At 37.3% G+C, this 25,246-nt stretch overlaps 2 protein-coding genes across 2 annotated transcripts in view; one reads left to right on the top strand and one right to left on the bottom strand.

Annotated features, from left to right (window-relative positions):
- THOC1 (THO complex 1) overlaps positions 1-11,774 on the top strand; it is a 54,300-nt gene extending 42,526 nt beyond the window's left edge. The window contains exons 13-21 of the mRNA XM_011957776.1: positions 417-483; positions 681-731; positions 826-896; positions 1,586-1,681; positions 2,275-2,340; positions 7,282-7,365; positions 9,585-9,732; positions 10,788-10,863; positions 11,375-11,774. Of these exons, the coding sequence (XP_011813166.1) occupies positions 417-483; positions 681-731; positions 826-896; positions 1,586-1,681; positions 2,275-2,340; positions 7,282-7,365; positions 9,585-9,732; positions 10,788-10,863; positions 11,375-11,670 (955 nt within the window). The 3' untranslated portion in view covers positions 11,671-11,774. The remainder of the gene's footprint in view (positions 1-416; positions 484-680; positions 732-825; positions 897-1,585; positions 1,682-2,274; positions 2,341-7,281; positions 7,366-9,584; positions 9,733-10,787; positions 10,864-11,374) is intronic.
- A 2,176-nt stretch (positions 11,775-13,950) lies between these two features.
- The window catches only part of USP14 (ubiquitin specific peptidase 14 (tRNA-guanine transglycosylase)), a 61,623-nt gene continuing 50,327 nt past the window's right edge, over positions 13,951-25,246 (bottom strand). The window contains exons 13-18 of the mRNA XM_011957775.1: positions 23,597-23,662; positions 23,357-23,449; positions 22,127-22,255; positions 16,451-16,511; positions 15,684-15,791; positions 13,951-15,059 (exon numbers count right to left, since the gene is read on the bottom strand). Coding sequence (XP_011813165.1) covers positions 14,911-15,059; positions 15,684-15,791; positions 16,451-16,511; positions 22,127-22,255; positions 23,357-23,449; positions 23,597-23,662 — 606 coding nt within the window. The 3' untranslated portion in view covers positions 13,951-14,910. The remainder of the gene's footprint in view (positions 15,060-15,683; positions 15,792-16,450; positions 16,512-22,126; positions 22,256-23,356; positions 23,450-23,596; positions 23,663-25,246) is intronic.

Here is a 25,246-nt window from a genome sequence, read left to right as displayed (position 1 = left end):
TTTTCTAGAGTTTGGGTGTGTTTATTCGTTGTATTTTGAATGAACCTTAAAGGAATGCAGCATGCCATACTGAATGTGCATCATGTATACAAGTATCTTAGTATCAAATCAGAGGTTTTCGTTTCACACTCAGCTTATTTTAGGAAACATTTATTGCTCTGTTCATAGTGAATCCGATTGATTAATTGATTGTTTTATTCCCTGCATATGTTTTTATGTCTTTAGTACCAACCCTCTTAAGGAAGAAGTGCAAGAATTTTCTCTTATAATCCTCTCATTTGTGACTATTCTTATCTTGGTAATTTTTGACACTATCCACAGTATAGTTATATGTTACATGCCTTGTGTTTTTTAAAGCTTAAAATTGGATATGCATTGCTGTAACTCAAGCATGCTTTCATTGCTTTGTTCCCTAGTTCAAACTATGTTTTAACTGATGAACAATCACTTTGGATTGAAGATACTACAAAATCAGTTTATCAAGTAAGTTCAACACGCAACAAACCCATGATTGAAAAAATGGAAATTTAGGATTTTCTTTGTTTCAGCCCCAAATAGGAAAATAAGGATAAAGTTAAGCTCAGGTACAAGACCACAAACACTCCTTGGTTCTCTGCCTACAAACCACTCCTATGATGCAGAAAGTTGTTGAAAGCTTAGTATATTCTTTCTAATCACAGCTACTATCTGAAAACCCCCCCGATGGAGAAAGATTTTCAAAGATGGTAGAGGTATGTGTTTTTTATGTTTATATCCTCTTCTTAGCACGAAATAGAATTTCAGAGGATTCCATTAACCAAAATGCAATCTCTCTGTTTTTCCCAGCATATATTAAACACTGAAGAAAACTGGAACTCATGGAAAAATGAAGGTTGCCCAAGTTTTGTGAAAGAAAGGTAAATACATACTCATCACAAGAACGATGAGAAAAGCTTTTGAAAATATGCTCCGATGCAACTATAGCGTGTAAAGATACATGTATATATTTCATATAAAAAATGTAAGGTGAACTCGGTAAGAGTACAACCACTTTGATTTACCTCTGTATTTTTTTTACCTCATAAATTTATTGTCATTAAATTCCTGGAACAAACATCTATATTATTGAGAAGAATACTGTATATCTACTCCATGTAATTTGCCCTATAATGTGGCATTTTTGTCTTATATCTGATAATTGTTCTATCATAATATGAAGTTTTCTTTTTTTTTTGAGATGGAATCTCACTGTCAGGCTGGAATCCAGTGGCGCAATCTCGGCTCACTGCAGCCTCCGCCTCTTGGGTTCAAGCGATTCTCATGTGTCAGCCTCCCGAGTTGCTGGGATTACAGGCACCTACCACCATGTCTGGCTAATTTTTGTATTTTTGTAGTGACAGGGTTTCACCATGTTGGCCAGGCTGGTCTCAAACTCCTCCTCAGCCCGTCAAAGTGCTGGGATTACAGGCATGAACCACCATGCCCAGCCAGTTTTCATCTTTTTTAAGAGGAAAACAATAACTAAATTTTATTTTACATTAAACATTCTTCTATTTCTGCTATCCATTTGTAATTCAAAAAATAGTGTATGTTTTTTTCACCACAGAACATCAGATACCAAACCTACGAGAATAATTCGGAAGAGAACAGCACCCGAGGACTTCCTAGGGAAAGGACCCAGCAAAAAAATTCTGATGGGAAAGTAGGTGAACTTGTCTTCATGTGGAATGTTCTTATTTTTATATTTTAAAGATGTTACTATAAGAACTCTCCATCCAAAATACAATATGAATTTGTTTGGTATGCACATAGATAGCCAAAGCAAACCGCACTCTCTATACTGCCCGTTGTGTAGGTTCACGCACCAGATAAAACCTTCATTTTGTCTCCAGTTTCCAAAATCTGTGTCTCTCGGCTGTGCCGTTTTTTCTGTTTCAGACAGTAGGATTGTTTAGATTGATGAAGCTCACTTCTAATTGTTGCAAGGTACCATAATCCTTGAGTTCTCTTACCTTCCAGTTAATTAATCACTGCTTTAGATTGTGCTTGAATATTTTTAGAAAAAATTAAAGATTATCTAATTATCATTAGTCATAATTATAATTAATGATTATATGTTCATATAGAGAATAATTTTAGGTATTTTAAATACCAATAATTATTGAGAAAAGTAAAACTCATACTATCAACATCCCCAAATCCACTGTGTACATTGTATTGTTTTTCTATTCAGTTTCAAGGCACATAAGGATAGTGTCCATAAAAAACGTATTTATTTCTGTGTCTATTTTGTAGTGAGGAGTTAACAAGGCTTTGGAATCTTTGTCCTGATAACATGGAAGCCTGTAAATCAGAGACAAGGCAAGTTGAACATTTTTCAAATGAAGTGTTGCTTTTATCAAGTGTTGAGTAGAATGGAGCCTTTTCTCAGCTGTGATCAGAGCTCAAACGAAATTTAAAAGTTTATTGTGGTTGACTTTTGGCACAGCAGAGTATAACTTCCCACCATAAAACTCCTCGAAGTGCTGATAATTTTAGAAATCACAAAAAAATAAAGATTCACAAAAGGAATCAAAACTACAAACAGAAGAGTAAGCCTATGAACAGAATATGGTTCTAGGGCAGCAGTACTAATGATTCCCAGCTTTGAGAACCAGGGAACTTGGGTTTTGTTTTTTGTTTTTTTTGAGACGGAGTCTCACTCTGTCGCCCAGGGTGGAGTGCAGTGGCGTGATCTCGGCTCACTTCAAGCTCCACCTCCTGGGTTCACGCCACTCTCCTGCCTCAGCCTCCCGAGTAGCTGGGACTACAGGCTCCTGCCACCACGCCCAGCTAATTTTTTGTATTTTTAGTAGAGATTGGGTTTCACCGTGTTATCCAGGATGGTCTCGATCTCCTGACCTTGTGATCTGCCTGCCTCGGCCTCCCAGAGTGCTTGGATTACAGGTGTGAGCCACCGCGCCCAGCCGAACTTGGGTTTTAATAGTCACAAAAGGACAGAAAGGCCTTAGGCCTGCATGAATTTGTGAGCGAGTTTCCCCTGAACAAAGCTGAAATTGTTGAAGCACTACACATCTGTAAAAGAAGGGCAGGGTGGGGATATGCTCCCTGGCACAGGAAACAAGCTTATCGGTTTTTACCAACACATAGGTTACAGGAAAAAGTATTCCCTGAGAAATTGTCCCGTAAGTCTGCTCTCTTGCAGTCTTACAGTTTAAATTTTTCCTATCAGCAATGTAAAGGAACCCTCAAGCTAAGACAGTGAACTAGAAAGTCCCATGCTGGCAATAAAAATCTTTCTGAAGGTCACCCCTTCAACCCAAACTAAACAAGATTCCCACACATAAAAATCTAAAGATTACATTCACAAGGTTGTTAAAAAAAAATAAAACCCAAAGATAAGTTCACCATCCAAACTTACAAAACTTTCAGGGAAATAGTCCACCATGAGCAAGATTGGCAAACAGAACAAGCAACAGAAGTTGGCCACTTTAGATAATAAAACCATAAAATAAAGGCTGTAAAATAAGTATATTTCTGAAAATTAAGACAAAATAAGGAATTGAAAACACAGGAATATGACACTATCAAAAAGGACTAGGCAGACTTTAAAAACAAGTAATACTTCTAGAAACGAGAAAATATAGTCACTGAACTTGCAAAATGGCCAGGTTTAATAGCAGTCTAGACATAGGTAAAGTAAGAATTAATGGGTTAATTAATGATTGAGAAATCACCCAGAAAGCAATACAGAAGGGGCAGAGTTAGAAACGATGACTTAATGATAGTTGAGGAGGTCCAGCAAACATCTAATGGCAGAAAGAAATAATAGCGAATGGGAAAGAGGCAATAATTGAGTTAATTATTAAGAATAGGCATTAATTCATAGGTTCAAGAAGTATAATACTTAAGGAGGATAAACCAAACAAATCCATATCTCTGTACATGATAATAAAGTCACCAGAGAGAAAACAAACCTACAGAGGAGCACAGGTAAACTAACAGTTGGCTTAAAGAATAACCAAAGAAATCAGAAGACAGTGGGATGCGTGTTTGAAAATGTCTTTCGCATTCTCTCTTATTTCTTCTGCCATTAGATGTTTGCTGGACCTCCTCAACTATCATTAACTCATTGTTTCCAACTCTTGCTCCTTCTGTATTGCTTTCTGGGTGATTTCTTAATCATTAATCCATTAATTCTTGCTTTTCCTATGTCTAGTCTGCTATTAAACCTGCCCATTTTGTAAATTCAATGAGTATATTTTCTCATTTCTAGAAGTATTACTTTTTCAACATTTCAACTCAGAAATTCTGTAACAAGTTAAACAGTTGTGGTTAATTGAGTAATTGACTAAAACTATGAGAAATTATCAACAGTCCCTAGTGAAAAAGCTGTCTTAAGGAAACTGAACCCAGAAAGAAGTAAACTGCAGAAAGGATTACTGTGTAGACACTTTGGTAAACAAGAAGAAATCTGAATAAATCTTATCAAGAATTCATTGTATAAAATAGTAATTATTATTTAGGGTTATTTTAAAAGGTAAACTTGCTAAAAGTGACATGTAAGACAAGGGGTAGTCAGAATTAAAGAATGTTATGGTCAAGTCAAACATGCTTGTAAAGTATGTGAAAGAAATGGAATATGTAATTTTTAAATAAATTGAGGGGTAAAAAAGGTAAATACAGAAAATGTAAGCAAGTAAATAGAAAGTAGGAGAGGAGAAAAAAAGCTCAGAAAACACAACAGAAAGTACAAAACAGTATGGTTAAATTCAAATATAAATGGAAATGGACTTTCTGGCTCAAAGACAGAAATTGGTGTTATATTTTAAAGATCCATCGGCCAGGCGCGGTGGCTCACACCTGTAATCCCAGCACTTTGGGAAGCCTAGGCAGGGAGATCACGAGGTCAGGAGATCGAGACCATCCTGGCTAACACGGTGAAACCCCGTCTCTACTAAAAATACAAAAAATTAGCTGGGCATGGTGGTGGGCGCCTGTAGTCCCAGCTACTTGGGAGGCTGAGGCAGAAGAATGGTGTGAACCCAGAAGGCAGAGCTTGCAGTGAGCCGAGATTGCGCCACTGCACTGCAGCCTGGGCAACAGAGTGAGACTCCATCTCAAAAAAAAAAAAAAGATCCATCTAATCCATCTATATGTTTATAAGAAATATACCTTAAAAATAAAGATATGGAAGGGTTGAAACTGAAAGAACTTTTAAAAGATGTAAATTTTAAAAGGCATAGTTATATTGAGATCACACAGAAAAGACTTAAAAGCAGAGAGCATTATTAAAAATAAAGGCAATCACTGCATAAAGATAAAAGGAAAAAAATAGAAATACACACATTTTAAACTTTATTTTCTAAGAATGTGTTCTCAAAAATTTGACAAAATTAGAATGAGAAGTTGACCCAGGTCAGTTTTCACCAGCCACCACCCAGAAAACCTACCATCTAGTAGGATTTTGACAGACCTTTCTCAGAATTTAATAAATTTTGGTGGAAAAAACTTAGTGTAATACATTTAGAATTTAACAAAATAATTAACAGGCTTGGTCTTACAGAAACCGCAATTTTGTAAATTATATATGAATAACAAAAGCAAAAATACTTAAAACTCCTTTAAATACACTTCTAAATAATCCTTGAATCAAAGAATAAATCATAATGGAAATTAGAAAATGTAGAGCTAAATGACAGTGAAAACACTACATATTCAGACTTTGAGATCTAACTCAGTAGAACACAGAAGAGAAATGTATAGCCTTAAGTGTTTACACTTTCAAAAAGAATGAAATCTAAAAACCAAGCTAAGTAAGAGTCTAACACTGAGAGTCATTCAGAAGAAAAGTAAACTTACAGAAGTAGAAAGTAAAAGATTAGAAATCAGTAAAAATAGCCAACAAACAATGGAGATCAACAAAATCAAAAGATTTTTTTAAGACCAAGAAAAATAGATAAAATTCTAGCACAATTGATAAATAAAATTAGATTCCTACCAAATCTATGAGAGTAAATCAATCCAGTAGAAAAACGGACAAAGGAAGAGCCAGATTGAGAAGTAGAAACCTTAATAAACCTCTGAGAAGATGCTGAACTTCACCAGTAACTGGAAGTACAGTTAAAAACTACAGCGGGCAGTTTCACAGCTAAGAGATTCAGTAATTTAAAAATACCCAGATTCTGTAAGAATTATGGATAAAAATAATTTGCCAGTGCTGCTGGTGGGAGTCTGATGGCACAACCACTCTATCTGAATGTTACAGATGTCTGTGCCCTGCTAGTAGGTGTGTTGATCAGAATAGTGTTTTTAAAAACTAAGTTTGAGAATCACTGGTGGTTTGTAAAGTCAGTTTAGTAATTTAAACTAGCATTTTTAAAATAAAATAGGAAATGTACTTTTGTGACACATTAGCTTTACTTATATCTGTGGTACATATACTTGCATATATGTGTGTACTGGGTTGCAATATAAAATGAATTTCTTACTGTGGGTTGCAGTGGAAGTTTGAAGTCCCTGTGCCTAAAGAAATCTGTTCATCTACAAGGAGACAGGTGCAAGAATGTCCGTTTAACATTGTCAGAGCAAAGAGTGGGAAGACAAATATCTCTGGATAGGACATGGATAATTTGTGGCATGTTCATAAAGTGGAATCTAGTATCTATAGCATTAGGAAACGAATGGATATTGGGATAGTTTTTTTTTAGAGAGTCCATTTTCCTAGTTTTATTCTAGAAGATGTCTTCTGATCCTGAGATCTCATTTCTTTGCTTGACCCGGTATAAAAATTTTATTTCTAAAAACAAATTCAAGAAAGATGTATTTTAAAAATCAACAATGCTGCCATGGTAACAATTTAAATAAGAGCTAAAGGTTAAACCCTTGAAATCGTATTATGGTCTGATTATTAGCTTTGGTTTAATTCTGGTTTAAAGAAAAAATAATTCATGGATGGGGACGTTATGTAAAAGTTTCTTATTTGCTGGTAAAATTCAAATGCTATAAAATCCCCTGGCTGCCCTCTTTGAATAGCAACATCTTCATATATTATGGTGTGTAATTAAAGTATCCAATATATGTAGTAAGTACTACAGAATATTGTTTAGTATTAGACTATCCCCTCTTTATTGTCTTTTCTGAATTTAGTTTTGAGGGTTTTAGTTCCTTAAGTCTGGAGTTCCCAAGTAATCAAAACTGTAACTAAAAGTATGGGGCCATTAGAATCTTGTCTTGCCACCACTTTATGAGTATTTATTATTAAGAATATGTGATCCTCACTAGTTATTTTATACTGCTCAGGGAATACATGCCCACTTTGGAGGAATTCTTTGAAGAAGCCATTGAACAGGCAGACCCTGAAAATATGGTTGAAAATGAATATAAGTAAGTAATGTTTCTCATTAGCTCATTTTAACTTTATTCGATTTGTTTTTTCCTTAGGAATTGTGTGTATACTAGAAAGCTTATTAAGAGAGGCAGTGGATAGAGTAGTGCTTTTTCTCTTAGGTGAGTTCCTGTTAGGACATATCCTGATTTCAAGGAGTATTCCTGTTAACTAAGCGTGACTTGGAACTCCAACCCTTGTTTCAAAATATAAGAAAAAAAAAAAAAACTCCCCCGACCCCAATTTGTTTCCAACTATTAGTTCTTTTCTCTCTACCCTTCAAAGCACAGTATCTCAGAGCAGCTCTTAACCTATCCTGCTCCCCTTAGATAATGTTTTCTTCTCTTGGCGTCCATGAGAGTCCAAATCCATGGTTCTTCTGTTTGCCCTTTGCCCTCGCTGCCCACTCCACCTCACATTCCATTTCAGCCTCCTCATCCTCTGCCTAACTCAAATTTTGGCGTAACATCAGGACTCAGTCTTAGCTTCTTTATCTAGAACCTTCTGGGTGACACCACAGTCTCATGGCTTTAAATAGGAATTGAAGAGTAGTGGTTTAAAGGCAAGAGGCCTCTTGTAAGAATGCATAGGTTCCGATCCCCTCTACCACTTACTTACTAGACGACGAAGGCTAATTTAATAATTGAACTGCCATCCTCCCTTTCCTCATCTGTTACAGTACCCATTTCACAGGGTTATTCTGAGGATTAAATAAGACAATTCACTGTCAACCATACAGGGCATGTAGTTAGCACTCAATATTCGTTACTAGTGTGACCCTGTGACCAGAGTTGTTAATTACTGTGACCTCTTAACTGTTTTCTCTAGCAGTGGTCAGTGCTCCATGTATCAGCCAGTGATCTTTAAAATAATTGTCCAAGTCTAATCTGCTTAAAATCTTCCAGTGAGTGCCTGTTCCAAAGTCCTTCCCAGGGTCTAAAAACCCTCCTTGGTCTGGCTTATACTCTCCTGTGTGGCCGTGCCTTCCCTCGCTTTAACCACAGCAGGCCTGTTGCTCTTCACTTCAAACGTCTTTCCCTTTCCCATCAGGACCTTCGCACTTCACTGTCTCACTTGCTTGAACCACTTTTCCCCCAAGGTTCCCATGGCTTTAAGTCCCCCTGGAAGCTCTTCCCCTCCCTGGTCTCCTCTTTTGCATTCTCGTGGTTTTTATTTCATGGCACTCACCACCTTCTCATTTCTCGTTTTCCTCATCCTTATGAAATGATCTTATCCCTTGTGTGTTTATCACTAGCGATGCCTACCAACACATTGTGCATTACTGTGCCTCAGTACTCTCCACAGCTACTGAGCGCCTGGTTCAAGTGTTTGTCAATTGAAAGAATATTAATTTATCACTGTTACGCAAGACTAGGTGGGCTCATTCCTAAAGTGATAGTTCAAATTATTATCTCCAAAGAGGGTTTTGTGGAGAATAAGAAAAATGATATGTATAATTGACAGTGAATTTTGAACATGCCTAAAATAATCAAATTGTTTAAACAGAGATATGTCAGAGAGGAAGGCTCTTAACTGTTCAGGCAAAGCCTCACAGCAGGTGTTGCCTTGGGAAGAGTCCCCAATGTCTAGGGGTAGTTTTTGTTAAGTCTTCAGTGGTACCTGCACATCCTAAAGGTAACACACGCTCATTTATAAGAGATGACCAAATAAACCAAATTGGTATTCTTAGGGGAGGGAGAGACTTGAAAACTCTTAAATGGAATAAAGTGGTGGTTTGGTTTCTTCTGCAGCGTTGCGTATTTCTGGAGCATTATCTTTAGAATTTCTCTGCAGTTTCTGTTTCTCACCTGATTGTATACCACCTTGATCATTGTTATACTTCATTAGGGAACAGTTCATGGATTCTGAATAGCCAGATGGATGATTCCTGTTGTATACATACTGCATCTAGCTAGTACTGTACTCACTTGTTGACTTGTTAAACAAAATGTACAGAAACTTTGAAAATGTGTTTGCTGCATATGAGCCTGCCTCTTCAGACATTGTTGGTTCCTGTTATTAGTTATATGTGCATCTGTTGGTTTGTTATTATCAGTGGACAACATACCGAAAAGTTCTTTAGGAATAAGATTCGAATGAAAAGAATAGTACTTTGAGCTATTTACCTTAAATATAGAATTGCACATGGCAGAACTAAGCAGAAGGGAATACGGAAATACAAAACGATAAATTACAAGCCTGACATCTCTTTTTATAGGGCTGTGAACAATTCAAATTATGGTTGGAGAGCCCTGAGACTATTAGCACGGAGAAGCCCTCACTTCTTCCAGCCAACCAACCAGCAGTTTAAAAGTTTACCAGAATATCTTGAAAACATGGTAATAAAGCTAGCCAAGGAATTACCGGTAAGTACCATAGATCAACTTTTCATGCCCTTTAGTTGACATCATCTTTAAAATTGCTATCACTATGTGGTATGTTGTTTCCTATACCAAATTAGTTTCCTGTGTGCTGTTAGTAGTTTAAAAATTTAGCTATCCTGGAATCCCAGAATAACACTATGTGAGCAAAAAACTGACTTAATCATGTGAAAAACCAGTGATCCACAAGCCCCCATGTTTTACAATGAGGGAAAAACACGCTGGAATATACATTTACAGGAAATACATGAGTTGATAACGAAGTAACTGGTAATTTTCTGTACAGCATGTAATTTAACTAAGGTTCAACAGGGCCAGGCGTGGTGGCTCACGCCTGTAATCCCGGCACTTTGGGAGGCCTAGGCAGGTGGATCATGAGGTCAGGAGATTGAGACCATCCTGGCCAACATGGTGAAACACCGTCTCTACTAAAATATAAAAAATTAGCCAGGCGTGGTGGCATGTGCCTGTAGTCCCAGCTGCTGAAGAGGTTGAGGCAAGGGAATTGCTTGAACCCAGGAGGCGGAGGTTGCAGTGAGCCAAGATCGTGCCACTGCACTCCAGCCTGGCGACAGAGCAAGACTCTGTCTCAAAAAAGTATACAAAATTCATGGTACTTCAGGTAAACTGTTATGCACCTATACACAGAGACATGAATTTTTTCCTGTTTGCCAGTGCAGTATATTGTCTTTTATCAAAGGTAAAAGATAAGAATCAGAAACTTTTAAGGACACTTGTTGCTACTGGCTTCCTTGAGGCCGTCTTTACTAAACCCTGGGTATTTGCAAGTCCTGGAACTGTGCTTTTCACTGCCTTCCTGCTTCCCAGATTGGGGGTGGGGAGTCTTTCCAAGTTCATTCCTTCTGCATGTGAAGACAGTCCCACTTAGGATCCTTATCTGATACTGTTTAACGCTCTCAGGGGTGAGGTTCTGGCACCCTGTACTTGGAATCTCACAACCATCCTTACCTAAACAAAGTACTTGTTACCTTACTTCAGAGGCTGGCATTCTTTCAAACATTCTTCTTTCTCATTTTTAGCCTCCTTCTGAAGAAATAAAAACAGGTGAGGATGAAGATGAGGAAGATAATGATGCTTTACTGAAGGAACATGAAAGTAAGAATTTAATTTTCTTGGTTATTTAACAAAATTGAAGAAGGTTGGGGTTCTTTGTTGATAGGTACATTATTTAATTTGATCAACTTCTCAACTTCTCCCATTTTATCTCAACTGTTTCTGACTTACAGTGAGGAATTTAAAACACTGCTTAATAATAACTTCAAAAATACATTTTAGGCAATAAAATTGGGGAGTAATGATACTTTAAAAGGGAAGGAAAATACATTTGAAGGTGACCCATACCTTTGTTAATTATTGGTTATTGGAAGGGGAGCAGTTCATTTCAGGGAAAGCCTACATAATTATAACAGAGGTAACAGCTTTAGCTTTGATTATTGACCATGCTTATTAAGAGTGGTATTCAACTTATGGAGAATATAAAAAATAATTGTTTGCTTTTAAAATAAAGTCTACTAAAGGTGGTTAATAAAACTCATTGGCCCCATAGCTTTCCATTTCTGTTGTATACTTAGAATTGCACATAATTTATATTCTCTTCGTTTTCTAGGTCCTGATGTTCGGCGAGACAAACCTGTAACAGGAGAACAAATAGAGGTATTTGCCAACAAGCTGGGTGAACAATGGAAGATTCTGGCTCCCTACTTGGAAATGAAAGACTCAGAAATTAGGCAGATTGAGTGTGACAGTGAAGACATGAAGATGAGAGCTAAGCAGCTCCTGGTTGCCTGGCAAGATCAAGAGGGAGTTCATGCAACACCTGAGAATCTGATTAATGCACTGAATAAGTCTGGATTAAGTGACCTTGCAGAAAGTCTAACTAATGACAATGAGACAAATAGTTAGCTTCTTTTTTTTCTTTTTATTAAAACTGTGATAGATTTTGTTACCAAGCAGCATTTGATAAGAGGTCCACTGGTTTTGGTAAACAATAAACATTTTTATAACAATTGTACAGTCGGCTGGTGCTCTAAGAACAATAGAACACATATTGGCTCAAACCAGAGTTTGGGGAGGTTGGGAGGAGGGTGGGTTGAGATAATGACCTAAACGAAGTGACCCTCACAAAATCTATTTTTGTTAAGTAGATGTATTTATAATGAAGTTAAATAAGCACTATTTAGAGATACGTTGTTTCCTATACCAAATTAGTTTCCTGTGTGCTGTTAGTAGTTAAAAAATCTAGCTATCCTGGAATCCCAGAATAACACTTTCTGAAACCATATGACTGCTCTGTTCTTATTCGTGCTTTCAAGCAGAGGATCAACAAATGATGGTTTGTTCTGCCTGCCACGAGTCTTGATCGTTAAAATTGTACTGGCACCCAGCTGCGCTCACTCGTAACTGTCTATGGCTCCAGCTACACTGTAACAGCAAAGCTGCAACACTTTATAGCCTGCAAAGCCTGAAATAATTTCCTATCTTGTCCATTACAGAAAATGTTTGCCAACTTTGAAAGAAATGAAGTCTGAAACCTCACTTTTCCTTCTAGCCTTACAAAAATTGCCTGACCTCTCAAGACTTAATCATCACTTCAGGGATTGTTGTGACATTCAAATGAGAGGTATGTGAAAGCACCCTATACACAGCAAAGCACTAAGAGTAGTAGCAGAAGACAGTACCACTGCCTTTTTCTGTTCCCACAGAAGCATTTCCCTTTAGGGCTCTAAGATGAGGTCATCATTGTTTTTAATCCTGAAGAAGGGCTACTGAGTGCAGATTATTCTGTAAATGCGCTTACTTGGGCCTAACTTCCAGCTAGTCAAGCAGTGACCTAGCACAGCTCTAATGTTGAGATGGCCTCGGTGTGAGTGGCACAGCATATAAGGCACATTCAGGAATCAAGACTTTTTTTTTTTTTTGCCTATGCTCCCTTCTCAAAGACCTTACAGGCAAGGCTGAATTCTAAAATAGCCTTATTAGTTTAAAACGACACTGGTATAACTCCCATTTCTACTTGAAAAAATTCTTTGGAATAATGCTTTTGTAGATCAAATAAAATGAAATCAAACTTTTTATAGTAAGGAATTACAATTTTTAAAATTCTAATATATTCCATACAGGGCTTATATACTTTGCTCTAAACCTAGCTCACCTGTTCTAGTAGCTACAGCATCTAGTAGCTACAGTCAGAAAATCTAAATTCTAATTGTTAAATTCATGTCCTCAATAAAATTGTTCTGACCGAATGAGATAATGAATAAAAAAGACTGCAAAGTTACAAGCATCATACAAATATACATGAACCATTATAATTCTATGGTCTCCTCCTCCCCATTGTATTCTTAATCCCCTCCACAAAGTAGAAAGTATTGATTGCCAAGTCAAAGTTTAGGTGAGGAAGCTATTTACAAACAAGTTTCCCTGCAATGCTTATTTTATACCCCCTAGTGTTCACAGATTACATCACATCAGATTTGAAAGTAAAATGGCTGTTTTCTGTTTTTAATAGTTATCAGTGTTGTGCTCTGCAGAGCATTCAAACAACATACACAAAGAAAGATATGAGATGGTATGATAATCCCCAAACTTTATTATAAATAACTCAAAATCAGAGCCAAACTGGCTGGTATTCTATGCTTTATCCTTTCCCTAGCAATCAGTCAAGGGTCCTGGAACAAAGATGAGGAACTAATGTATTAAAATGTAAGAAGCCCATCATATTGATATACCTCATATGCTTGGTATTTTCTACTATCACCTTAAAATCACTAAAATTCTGAAACAGACATTAAGATTTGGGGATTTTTTTTTTTTTGAGAGAGTCTCTCTGTCACCCAGGCTGCAGTGCAGTGATGTGATCTCATCTCACTGCAACTTCTGCCTTCCGGGTTCAAGCAATTCTCCGACCTTAGCCTCCCAAGTAGCTGGGATTACAGGTGTGCACCACCATGCCCGGCTAATTTTTGTATTATTAGTAGAGACAGGGTTTCACCATGTGGCCAGGCTGGTCTCAATCTCAGCCTCGAGTGATCCACCTGCCTTGGCCTCCCAAAGTGCTGGGATTATAGGCGTGAGCCACCACGCCCAGCCAAGGTTTGGGGAATTAGGAAATACAAACACCAACTGAGCCAAGGAACAAATCTGACTGATAACATCACTGCATTTGGCATCCAAAGAAATCCATTACTTTTATAACTTTGTATTATTTCTTTGTAAAATACAGGCAGGCAAAGAAGATAACAAATATTTTCAAATGGATGCTTGACAGCACAGTGTTAATAACCATCTTCAGAAACTGTACAGTATTAAACATATCTGAATCTTCAGCCAAGCTCCAACACTTAGAAGACAAAAGACTTGAGGTCAAAAGCTATTAATCCCCCTTTTTTTTAATTATTATTAAATGTCCTCATTTTCTAAAAGTAAGCAACCAGAGCTTGTCAACATTTTCTTAAGATTGAGTATTACAAAGCCATTCTAAAGTTAAATGTACAATCCACAGTACATCAGAGAGAGACACAATAATAAATGTATAATCAAATGTACTATTACTGATCACAATTTATTTTAAAGTCATGAAAAGCCTGCGACAGGCTGGACAAACACTTGACTGTGCCCATGTTTCCATGGGATGGACAGCAGCGCTGAGTTACACAACGAGAGCAAAACTTCCTTTCCCACCTTCCCGGAAAAATGTTTGTTAGATAAGGCAAAGGATGGGTGGCTACAGAATGGCGGTTTGAACCATGCAAGAACAACAAATAATAGGTAATAGGGGTGCAATAAACATCTGACTGCTGAATCTTGGGTGAAAAAGGCAGCAAGAAAAATGACCACAGGAAGAAATGGTTGAAAGGCATTTCAACTCAGAATTTTTTAAAATAATGCAAGAAATAATAAGCTTTTAAAAAATGTCTTTCTGCCACCCTTATATAGGGCAGCACAATCCAAAGATAATTTTCTCTTTTCTGTAATTTTTTAGGTTGATGCACAGAGTGGTCTGCTTCTGTCCTCTTTTGTTCCAAACGAGGGGAAACAGATAAAACCACCTATGTGTCTTCCTCTAAAGCTCTGGATTATAGAAAAGATCAACAAATAACATTTATTTTCATACCTAAGCATAAATAGCTAAAATGAAGACTACTATTCACTTTCCTCTTCCATTATTTCAACTCTGCGAGGCCCATAGAGTAGAACGTAAGCAATATGCCAGTCTCCACCACCAGAAAGCCGTAAGATATCTTCTGGTGTTACGATGCTGACTTTGTCATCATCAAACTTAATCCATTCATCTAAATAACAGGGAGAAGATGAATTAATGTTATGCAGGATTCTTCTCAGAGTTCCACTGCAAAAAAGGTATAGAGTCATCGGAGGCACAGTAGTGCTCCACTGGCCACACCAACAGTCCTCCAAATGCGGCCCAGTGACCACACAGGCTTAAGGGCACTGCAGGGGTTCCACCAGGTTACAACTACTTCAATGACAGCACTACAGCACTGCTTGCCTTTTCCACCCCATTCTCTCAAGTGTGCTCTGGAATTTTCCAGAGGCTACGTAATATATGATAATGCAACAGACTGAATGCAAACACTAACAGGAGAACCCAGCTGCCTCCTATTTAAGCCAGACAACAGAAAGACATAAAAATGTAAATCAGTACCATTTCTCACTCATTTTGTTTTTACATTAATACGTAATGGGCTTATTACTATCATTTTTAAAACTAATTTTTTTAATTTCTCACTTTTAATTTCTAATACAGTAAATATTAAGAGGCAAACCTCATAAACCAAAGCTCTTTGGGGCTTCAAGAATGTGAAGTGGTTCTGAGACCCAAAGTTTGAAAACCACTGCTATAAAATAAATGAACTGTTAAAATAATACTGAACAGTTGAAAAAAGAATACTCTTTACCTTGTTTCCTTTTCACCCATGATACATAATGACCTGAAGAACTAGACCTCCCCTGGTGTGTTAGTACTGCTTGTAAGTCATAGTATCCACAATTATTGGAGCCAATATCTAAAAAAAGATGTAAATCCATTAATATTAGACAACGAATAGACATGTGCCTTCTCAAGCTAAGTAACAATCAATAATAACTCTAAAGTTCACATTAGGAAAGTATTATATTATCAGAATCCAATAAGATACTACTGTCCAAATCCCAGCACTTTAGGAGGCTGAGGCGGGCAGATCACAAGATCAGGAGATCGATACCATCCTGGCTAACATGGTAAAACTCCGTCTCTACTAAAAATACAAAAAATTAGCCGGGCTTGGTGGCGGGCACCTGTAGTCCCAGCTACTTGGGAGTCTGAGACAGGAGAATGGCGTGAATCTGGGAGGCGGAGCTTACAGTGAGATCACTAGATCACTAGACTGCACTCCAGCCTGGGCAACAGAGCGAGACTCCATCTCAAAAAAAAAAAAAACAAAACCAAAAAGATACTATTGTCCAGTCATAGTTAAGGCTTCATGATTGATGTTTTAAGAAGTAACTTACTCATAGAACTGTATGCCAACGAGTAAATTTACTATATGTCATATTAAGGTAAATTGTTCAAGAAACCTGACATTTTGTTTGAAAAGGACATCAGAATAAGTAAATATGGGGTAAGACATAAATTTTACCTTAAAAAGACACACAGACAATAACTCAAAATGAAAATGTTACTTACCATCAGCAAAAGAAAAGGGTTCATACTTAACTTCTTTCTGGGGACTACTCTTTTTGTCACTCTGAGGAGAAAAAAAATGTTTAACTTTAAATCATGATTTTGGAAATAAAATTTGAATTCTCTGTAAGTGTTCAATTTCATAAATATTTACTGTCTACAGTGCAAAGCACAGAGACAAAATAGTCTACCTTTCAAATTACTGAAACGATATAACTACAGTTAAAACTGTAAACCCAGCAGTCCTACACTTTAACAATATAAAATCTTGTTACAGTACAGTAGCAGACACCCTGAACATGATGACCAATTTTAAACCACTAAAGTGAGAGCATACCAGTGAATACAGCAGTACAGTTCAACAGTGCTCTAGGGCAGAAAAGGAAAACCCAATTTCTTAATGTTACCAAATCCTATCAAACCACAGCGGTGGGGGGGAAAACTACCTCTGTAGCAAGAGAAGTTAAATTCCTGCAGTTTGTATTAAACCACCTGAGCCCTGTCCACTTGCCACGCCAGCACAAATAAACTGAAATATTTTTCAGCAAAGCCTTACCTATATTAAAGAGGCATGATTTAAATTAGACAAGGACTCTTAGTAGGAACTCACTGCTTCAAGTCATTTTAGCATGGAACATGAGAAAAATTTATCTAGGTATACAGCACAAAGTTCTTTAAAACTATAATGGTAATGAAGACAATGCCAGCAGCTTACAGGTAGCTGTGATGGCAAGAAGTCAAAGGATTCCACAACAAAAAATGGCAACTAGGTTTATCACATCTTTTTTATATAGAGAATGAAAACACCTACAGCAACCATTGAAAAAACTATACAAAGAAGCACATTTAAAAATATTGTAACACAGGATACTAAAACACAGTTCAAGTAACCCACAAGAAGACACACACACACAAAAAAAAAACATCAAAAAAGCAGAATTAAACCCTAACATGTCAACAATTGCACTAAATGTAAATAGTCTATACCTAAATCACATTTAAATTTAATATAATTTAGGCCAGGTACAGTGGCTCACGCCGAGGCGGGTGGATCACTTGAGGTCAGGAGCTCAAGACCAGCCTGGCCAATATGATGAAACCCTGTGTCGAATAAAAATACAAAAATTAGCCAGGCATGGTGGCAGTCGCCTGTAATCTCAGCTACTCGGGAGGCTGAGGCACGAGAATTGCTTGAACCCAGGAGGCAGAGGTTGCAGTGAGCCGAGATCGTACCTATGCACTCCAGCCTGGGCGACTGAGCAAGACTCAGTCTCAAATAAATAAATAAATGTGATAGAATTTAAATCAAGTAAGTGTGCCCTCTCTCCACAATGGCATCAAACTAGAATCAACAGAAACATAACAAGAAAATTACTTAGGCCCTTCTACATAATCCATGGTCAAAGAGCAAGTCTCAAGAGAAATTTTTAAAAATACAAGGAACAGAATGAAAATGAAAGTACTATACATCAAAATTCATAGGATATAGTGAAACCACTGCTGAAAGGGAAATTTATATCACAAGGCAAGCAGAATAAAGGAAATAAGAGTAGAAATCAATACAATTAAAAACAGAAAATAGAGAAAAATCCATGAAACAAAGCCAATTCTTTGACGAGATCAATAAAATTAATAATCCTCAAGCAAGGGGGACAAACACAAATTACAAATATCAGCAATGAAACAGGATGGATCTCACTAAACACCCCACAGACATCAAAAGGGTAATAAATAAATACTAGAAACAACTATACATGCAAATTTGATAAGCTTATGAAATGGATCAATTCTGGGAAAACAAATTACAGAAATAAATACAATATGAAATAGATCATTTGAATAGCCCTGTATCTATGAAGGAAATTAAATTTGAAATGTAAAAACTCCTGAAAATGTGCTTGCCTATGTTTAGGCAATAGAAAAAATAAAAATAAAAATAAAATAAACAAATAAAAGCTCCTGAAAGTAAAATCTCTAAGCATAGATTGTTCCACCAATTCTATCAAATGATCACCAATTCTATCAAATGTTTAAAAGAAAATTAACACCAATTCTACATAATCTCTTCAAAACACTAATGGATAAAAACAGCTAACAAATTCAGTAAAGTCAAGGATTTAAGATCCATATACAAAAATTCATTTTATTTCTATATGCTAGCTTTACTAGCCACTCTAGACAATGAAATTAAGAAAGCAATGCCATTTACAAAAGCATCAAAAAGAATAAACTATTTAGGAATAAAATTAACCAAAAAAGTCCAAGGCTTGTACACTGAAAACTAAAAAACATTATGAAAAAAATTAAAGACCTAAATGAATAGAAAGACATGAAGTTTACGGATTGTAAGACTTAATACTTTTTATTTTTTGAGACAGTCTTACTCGATCACCCAGACTAGAGTGCAGTGGCGCCATTTTGGCTCACTACGACCTCTGTTTCCCATGCTCAAGTGATCCTCCCACCTTAGCCTTCTGAACAGCTGGGACTACAGGCACACGCCACCAAGCCTGGCTAATTTTTGTATTTTTTGTAGAGACAGATTTTTGTTCCGCCACGTTGCCAGGCTGGTCTCAAACTCCTGGGCTCAAGCAATCTGCCCACCTTGGCCTCCCAAAGTGCTGAGATTCATCTTAATACTATTAAGATGGTAATACTTTTTAATTGATCCACAGATTCAATGTAATCCCAGTCAATCTTTTTTGAAGAAATGGATAAGCTGATCCTAAAATATACATGGAAATGCAAGGGACTCAGAATAGCTGAAATAACTTTCAAAAAGAAGAACAAAAGTGAAGGTTGATACTTCACAATTTCAAGCCTTATTAGAAAACTACAGTAATCAAGACAGTCTGGTATGAGCATTAGAACAGACATATAGACCAATGGAATAAAATTAATAGTCTAGAAATACAATCATACATACAGATGGTCAAATTAATCTCTACAAAGGTTCCAAGACCATCTGATAGGCAAAGAACAGTCTTCTTAAAAAATGGTGCTGAGACAACCAGATATTCACATGCGAAAGAATGAATCTGAACCCAACACCTCACACTTTATAAAAAGTTAACCCTTGGCCGGGCGCGGTGGCTCAAGCCTGTAATCCCAGCACTTTGGGAGGCCGAGACGGGCGGATCACAAGGTCAGGAGATCGAGACCATCCTGGCTAACACGGTGAAACCCCGTCTCTACTAAAAATACAAAAAAAAACTAGCCGGGCGAGGTGGCGGGCGCCTGTAGTCCCAGCTACTCCGGAGGCTGAGGCAGGAGAATGGTGTGAACCCGGGAGGCGGAGCTTGCAGTGAGCTGAGATCCGGCCACTGCACTCCAGCCTGGGAGACAGAGCCAGACTCCGTCTCAAAAAAAAAAAAAAAAAAAAGTTAACCCTCAATGGATCAAAGACCTAAATGGAAGAACTAAAACCACAGAACTCTGAGAAAAAAACATACATATAAATGTCTGAGGCCTTGGACTAGGCAATGTTTTTTTTTTTTTTTTTTGAGATGGAGTCTCGCTTTGTTGCCCAGATTGGAGTGCAGTGGCGTGATCTCAGCTCACAACCTCTGCCTCCCAGGTTCAAGCGATTCTCCTGCCTCAGCCTCCCAAGTAGCTGGGATTATAGGTCCGCACCACCACACCCAGCTAATTTTTTGTATTTTTAGTAGAAACAGGGTTTCACCATGTTTGCAAGACTGGTCTCAAACCCCTGACCTCAAGTGATCTGCCTGCCTCGGCCTCTCAAAGTGCTGGGATTACAGGTGACAGCCACCACGCTGAGCCCGGCAATGCTTTCTTAGATATGACACCAATAGCACAGGCAACCAAATAAAAAAAATAAACTGGATTTCATAAAAATTTTAAAAACCTTTCCTCTGCAAAAGACCCTCTGTTAAGAGGATGAAAACATAAGCTACAGACTAGGAGAAAATATTTACAAACCACATATCCAACAAAGGTCTAGAATATGGAGAACTCTCAATATTCAAGGGTAAAAAAACAACCAGTCCAATTAGAAAATAGGGAAAAGACAGAAAGAAGCATTTCACAAAAGAGGATATACAGATAGCAAATACACACAAGAAGACATGCTCAACTTCGTCAGCCACTAGGGAAGTGCAAAGGAAAACACAGTATCACTATAAACCTATCCAATGGCTGAAATGAAAAACAGTGACAACACCAAATGCTGGTGAGAACGCAGAGAAAGTGAATCAGTCACACCTTGCTGGTGGAAATGTGAAATGGTACAGCCACTCTAGAAAATATTTGGCAGTTTCTTGAAAAACTAAACATGCAACTACCATGCAATCTAACAACTGCATTCCTAGGCATTCATTCCAAAGAAATGGAACTTATGTTTACATTAAAACCTGTACACAAATGTTTACAGCAGGTTTATTCATCACAGACAAAAACTAGAAACAATCCAGGTGTTCTTCAACAGGTGAATGGTGAAGCCAATTGTGGTAAACTCAAACCAGGGAATACTGATCAGCAATGAAATGAAAGGAGCGAATGACATGCATAACACCCTGGAAGAATCTCCAGAGAATTATGCTGAGTGAGAAAGGTTATATTAAAGAGTGGAAGAGTTTTTATTTCGTTTGTGCTTTTTTTTTAGAAACAGGGTCTTGCTTTGTTATGCAGGTTGGAGTACTGTGGCACAATCATGGTTCATTACAGCATTTAACTCTTGGCCTAAAGCAATCCTCTCATCTCAGCCTCCCAAGTAGCTAGGACTACCTGTGTATGCCACCACATCCAGCTGATTTCTTTTAATTTTCATATTTTGTAGAGACAGGGTTTCACTATGTTGCCCAGGACAGTCTCGAACTCCTGGCCTAAAGTGATCCTCCTGCCTCAGATTCCCAAAGTTCTGGGATTACTAGCACTAGCCACCATGCCTGGCCAACTTTCTTGAAACGACAAAATTATAGAAATGCACGGGTTGGTAGTTGTCAGGAATTAAGGGTAGGGCAGAAGAAAAGTGGCCCTGTGGCAATTACGCAAGATCTTTGTGGTGATGGAAATGTACTGTATTTTGATTGTATCAAGGTCAACACTAGGTAAGGTTTTATGTGAAGTACTTTGAGGAGGTAAGTATAAAAGGAATATGAGCTACAGATTATGGGGGGAAAGAAAATATTAAGCTTATTCTAACACAAAGGACTCATTTACTCTAAGTAGAGTTCCTGTTTCTCATGCTAAAATACACCTAAAGGCCACTCTGGGAGGCCTAGGCGGGCAGATCGCCTGAGCTCAGGAGTTCAAGACCAGCCTGAGCAACATGGCAAAACCCTGTCTCTATCAAAATTACAAAAAATTAGCTGGGCATGGTGGTGCATGCCTTGGTCCCAGCTACTTGGGAGGGTGAGGTGGGAAGATCATTTCAGCCTGGGAGGTTGAGACTGCAGTGAACCTGGGTGACAAAGGGAGACACTGTCTCAAAAAAAAAAAAGGAAACTTAAACAAAACACACGCAAAACTTTAAAGACCTGCACGGATATATGGAGGATGTGTATACCTGCTAATTGTAATACAGATTCATCCATTTTTATTAATACTATACAAAGTATAGTTCTGAAGAAAAAAGAAGCAGGAAAAAAAGAGAGTAATTGCTGAGCACTGATGGGAGATTAAGATACTAAGATTAGAAAGTCAGCAGTAAGAACCTACTGTATTTGGCTGCTGATTCACTTTTTTATCTTCTAGATCCTTGAATTTGGATCGAAAAGACACCATTTTCTCCTGAAGTTCTGGTGTACACAGTTCATACATATCCAACATAAGAGGAAATTTAACATCCTATATACAAACAAAAAACATGTGTAAACACATTTATAAAGATACTTAACGTATCATACATCTGAAGTAATGCTTTCATAATTCAAATACAGTTGAAAATAAAAATCTGTGAAAATCACTTGGAAATCTGCAGTTGAAAACCTCTTAAGAATGCCTATTTTCAAGAATGATCTGGTTCTAACTTTTTTAAGGTGAGAAATTTTCAAAACATGTTTTTCCATTAAATACTCTAACCCACAAAACTAACCACAGAGGAAGTACCAAAATTTACCTGAAAGAAGAATCATCTCAGAAATATTAGACAAGCTGCTGTGACAATAACGGATCTCCCAAACTGGAATAAACTTATTTTTTTTTTTTTTAGTTTGAAATACAACTTTACATAGAAATAATAGTGATATAGTTCAATAGCTTATAGTAGTATATATTTAAAGTATACAACACTAGATCCTTAAACTACATTTAACCTTCTCATACAATGCTAAGTATATTGGAAAATATACTAAGAATTTAAGCTCAAAAGGCTAAAATGATAGGCCCCTCCTGGGACTCTATGGAGATGTAGCAGAACTACAACTCAACAAAAACAGTTGGATTCTGAGGCTGGATCCTAAATCAAGGGATTACAATTAAGTACTCTTTGGGCACCAATGATTTAACTTTCTCCTTTCACCTGAAAGAAAGGAACCACCTAGAATATAGTGCAGAGTGTTATCACTCCCTACCTCACACCCTTCTCCAAGCTACTGAATCAGTATCCCTGAAGCTGAGGATGTGGTCTAGGGCACTATTTCTGCGTAGTGCATGAGAGTCATCAGAATTATATGTGAATCTTTTGAAAAATATAATATCCTAGGCCCCACCAAAGACTGACCCAGATGTTTGGGGGTGAGGGAGAAGCCAGGCGTGTGTACAATTAAAAATAAAAATAAATAAATCATTCTAATATACGTTCTTAGTTAAGAATCACCTGTCTAATATTAATATCTCCCCTAAATATTTCAAAGAAAGCCTAACTATTCCTAAAGGAATAATGAAAGCAATTGTAAGTTAGCAGTTACCTTCAAAGAATTACATTTCTTACACAAAGTAAATACTAACCTTAAGAACTTTGGCATTCACAGATTCCTTCTCTTTATAAAAAAATCGAACCATCTGAATGGTCAAGTAAGCAGGTAGCCGGCTGATCTTGGACTAAGGAGAGAAAATGGAAAGAAATCCCATTACATCAAAATACAAGTTTTAATTCTTCGGTGGTAAAAATTAAGACTGGATAAAATTAATTAACTGGAAATATTTCAATGAAGTGGAATTTGGCTTTGAAAGGAATGCATAACTTACAGATTTGATATACAAGGCATTTCTTTGCAATGTTGGAGACTGTTTGGTGATTTCTTCCTGAAGTCGCTAACAAGAACGTAACAGAAGACCAAACATTAGTTTAAAAAATTTCCGCAATATAGAATCACAACACTAAGCCTTTTAAAAACTAGCACTACTTAATAGGCAATATACAGTATATCAGTGGGTTTATACCACTGAGACACAATATGATGACAATATGGGAAGACTTCCAGATACTGTTCAATTCTTACAAGGCATCAAATAATTTACGCTGTTGTGGACTCCTCCGAGTGTAAATACTGTTTGATGTTTTTTAGTTATGCCCCAAATGATGCTTAGATTCAGAGAATTTTATATTGTATTTTATATAATAAAGCTCTGTCATTCCTGTTTATTATCAGAATATTCACCCTAGAGGAAAATGAAGAGAACCCAGGAAACTCTTGTTCTTTACATTTTATGCATAAAAGCTAATAAGCACCGATCAATTATTGTTAAATTTGAAAAAAGTCATAAAACAGAAACCCTCTGTTAACCTAACAGATGTGGGAAAGCCTTTAGCTACTGCACATATCTTTTTTTTTTTTTTTTTTTTTTTGAGATGGAGTCTTGCTCTGTCGCCCGGGCTGGAGTGCAGTGGCCGGATCTCAGCTCACTGCAAGCTCTGCCTCCCGGGTTTACGCCATTCTCCTGCCTCAGCCTCCGGAGTAGCTGGGACTACAGGCGCCCGCCACCTCGCCCCACTAGTTTTTTGTATTTTTTAGTAGAGACGGGGTTTCACCGTGTTAGCCAGGATGGTCTCGATCTCCTGACCTCGTGATCCACCCGTCTCGGCCTCCCAAAGTGCTGGGATTACAGGCTTGAGCCACCGCGCCCGGCCCTACTGCACATACCTTAACCAGCATGATCACCTTTCCACTTCTTACAGCCTGTGTAACAATGGAAACGGTATTTATCCCTCTGGGCATCATTTGGAAAAGGTGGTAGTGGTAATCTATGTTATAGTGCTATTGTTAGAACTACAGTCAGCACATGTGGAAAACCTGGTAAAATATTTGGCATATACTCTACGTTTAACAGTCACTACTATTTCTAATGTTATAGAAAAAATTAGCACTATTTATGTGCTCTGCTTTAAGAAAATAAAGAAAAAAGAAATTAGAATTAAAATAACCTACTGGTAATGTTTAAGCGTGTTACACTTGTATAATAATTTTTTAACATCTGATTTTTTTTAAATTACTAATCATATTACAAAAGGGATCACTGTGGAGTAGCTTTTTAAGTTTATTCAGCAGCAAAGCAGTAGAGAAACGAAGCCAAATTACTCAAGAATTATCAGAACAAAAGATAAAACATCTTAAAAGTTATAAAGGAAATATATACATTTTAGGAATATATGTTTTTCAAGAAAGTATATCTGGTGAAATCTTAATATTATCACCAATCCACTATCATCTAGATCTTCTGGGTATGTTCGGTTTTCCTATACTTTTACAAAATTGTGAAGAAAATACCATCCTGGAGAGTCCCTCCCAAAGCACTCCACTTCACACTCTCCGATGAACACTGAGACTTCATTTGCCGGTAAATCCTGAAACTTGCACATGATGCCTTACATGGTTTGACTCCTGGGGGTTAAGTAGT

This window comes from Colobus angolensis, unplaced genomic scaffold (genome assembly GCF_000951035.1).
Source record: "Colobus angolensis palliatus isolate OR3802 unplaced genomic scaffold, Cang.pa_1.0 Scaffold45, whole genome shotgun sequence".
Lineage (NCBI taxonomy): Eukaryota > Metazoa > Chordata > Mammalia > Primates > Cercopithecidae > Colobus > Colobus angolensis.
The sequence above is the reverse complement of the archived record's forward strand: the minus strand, read 5'-3'. Positions and strand labels throughout refer to the sequence as shown.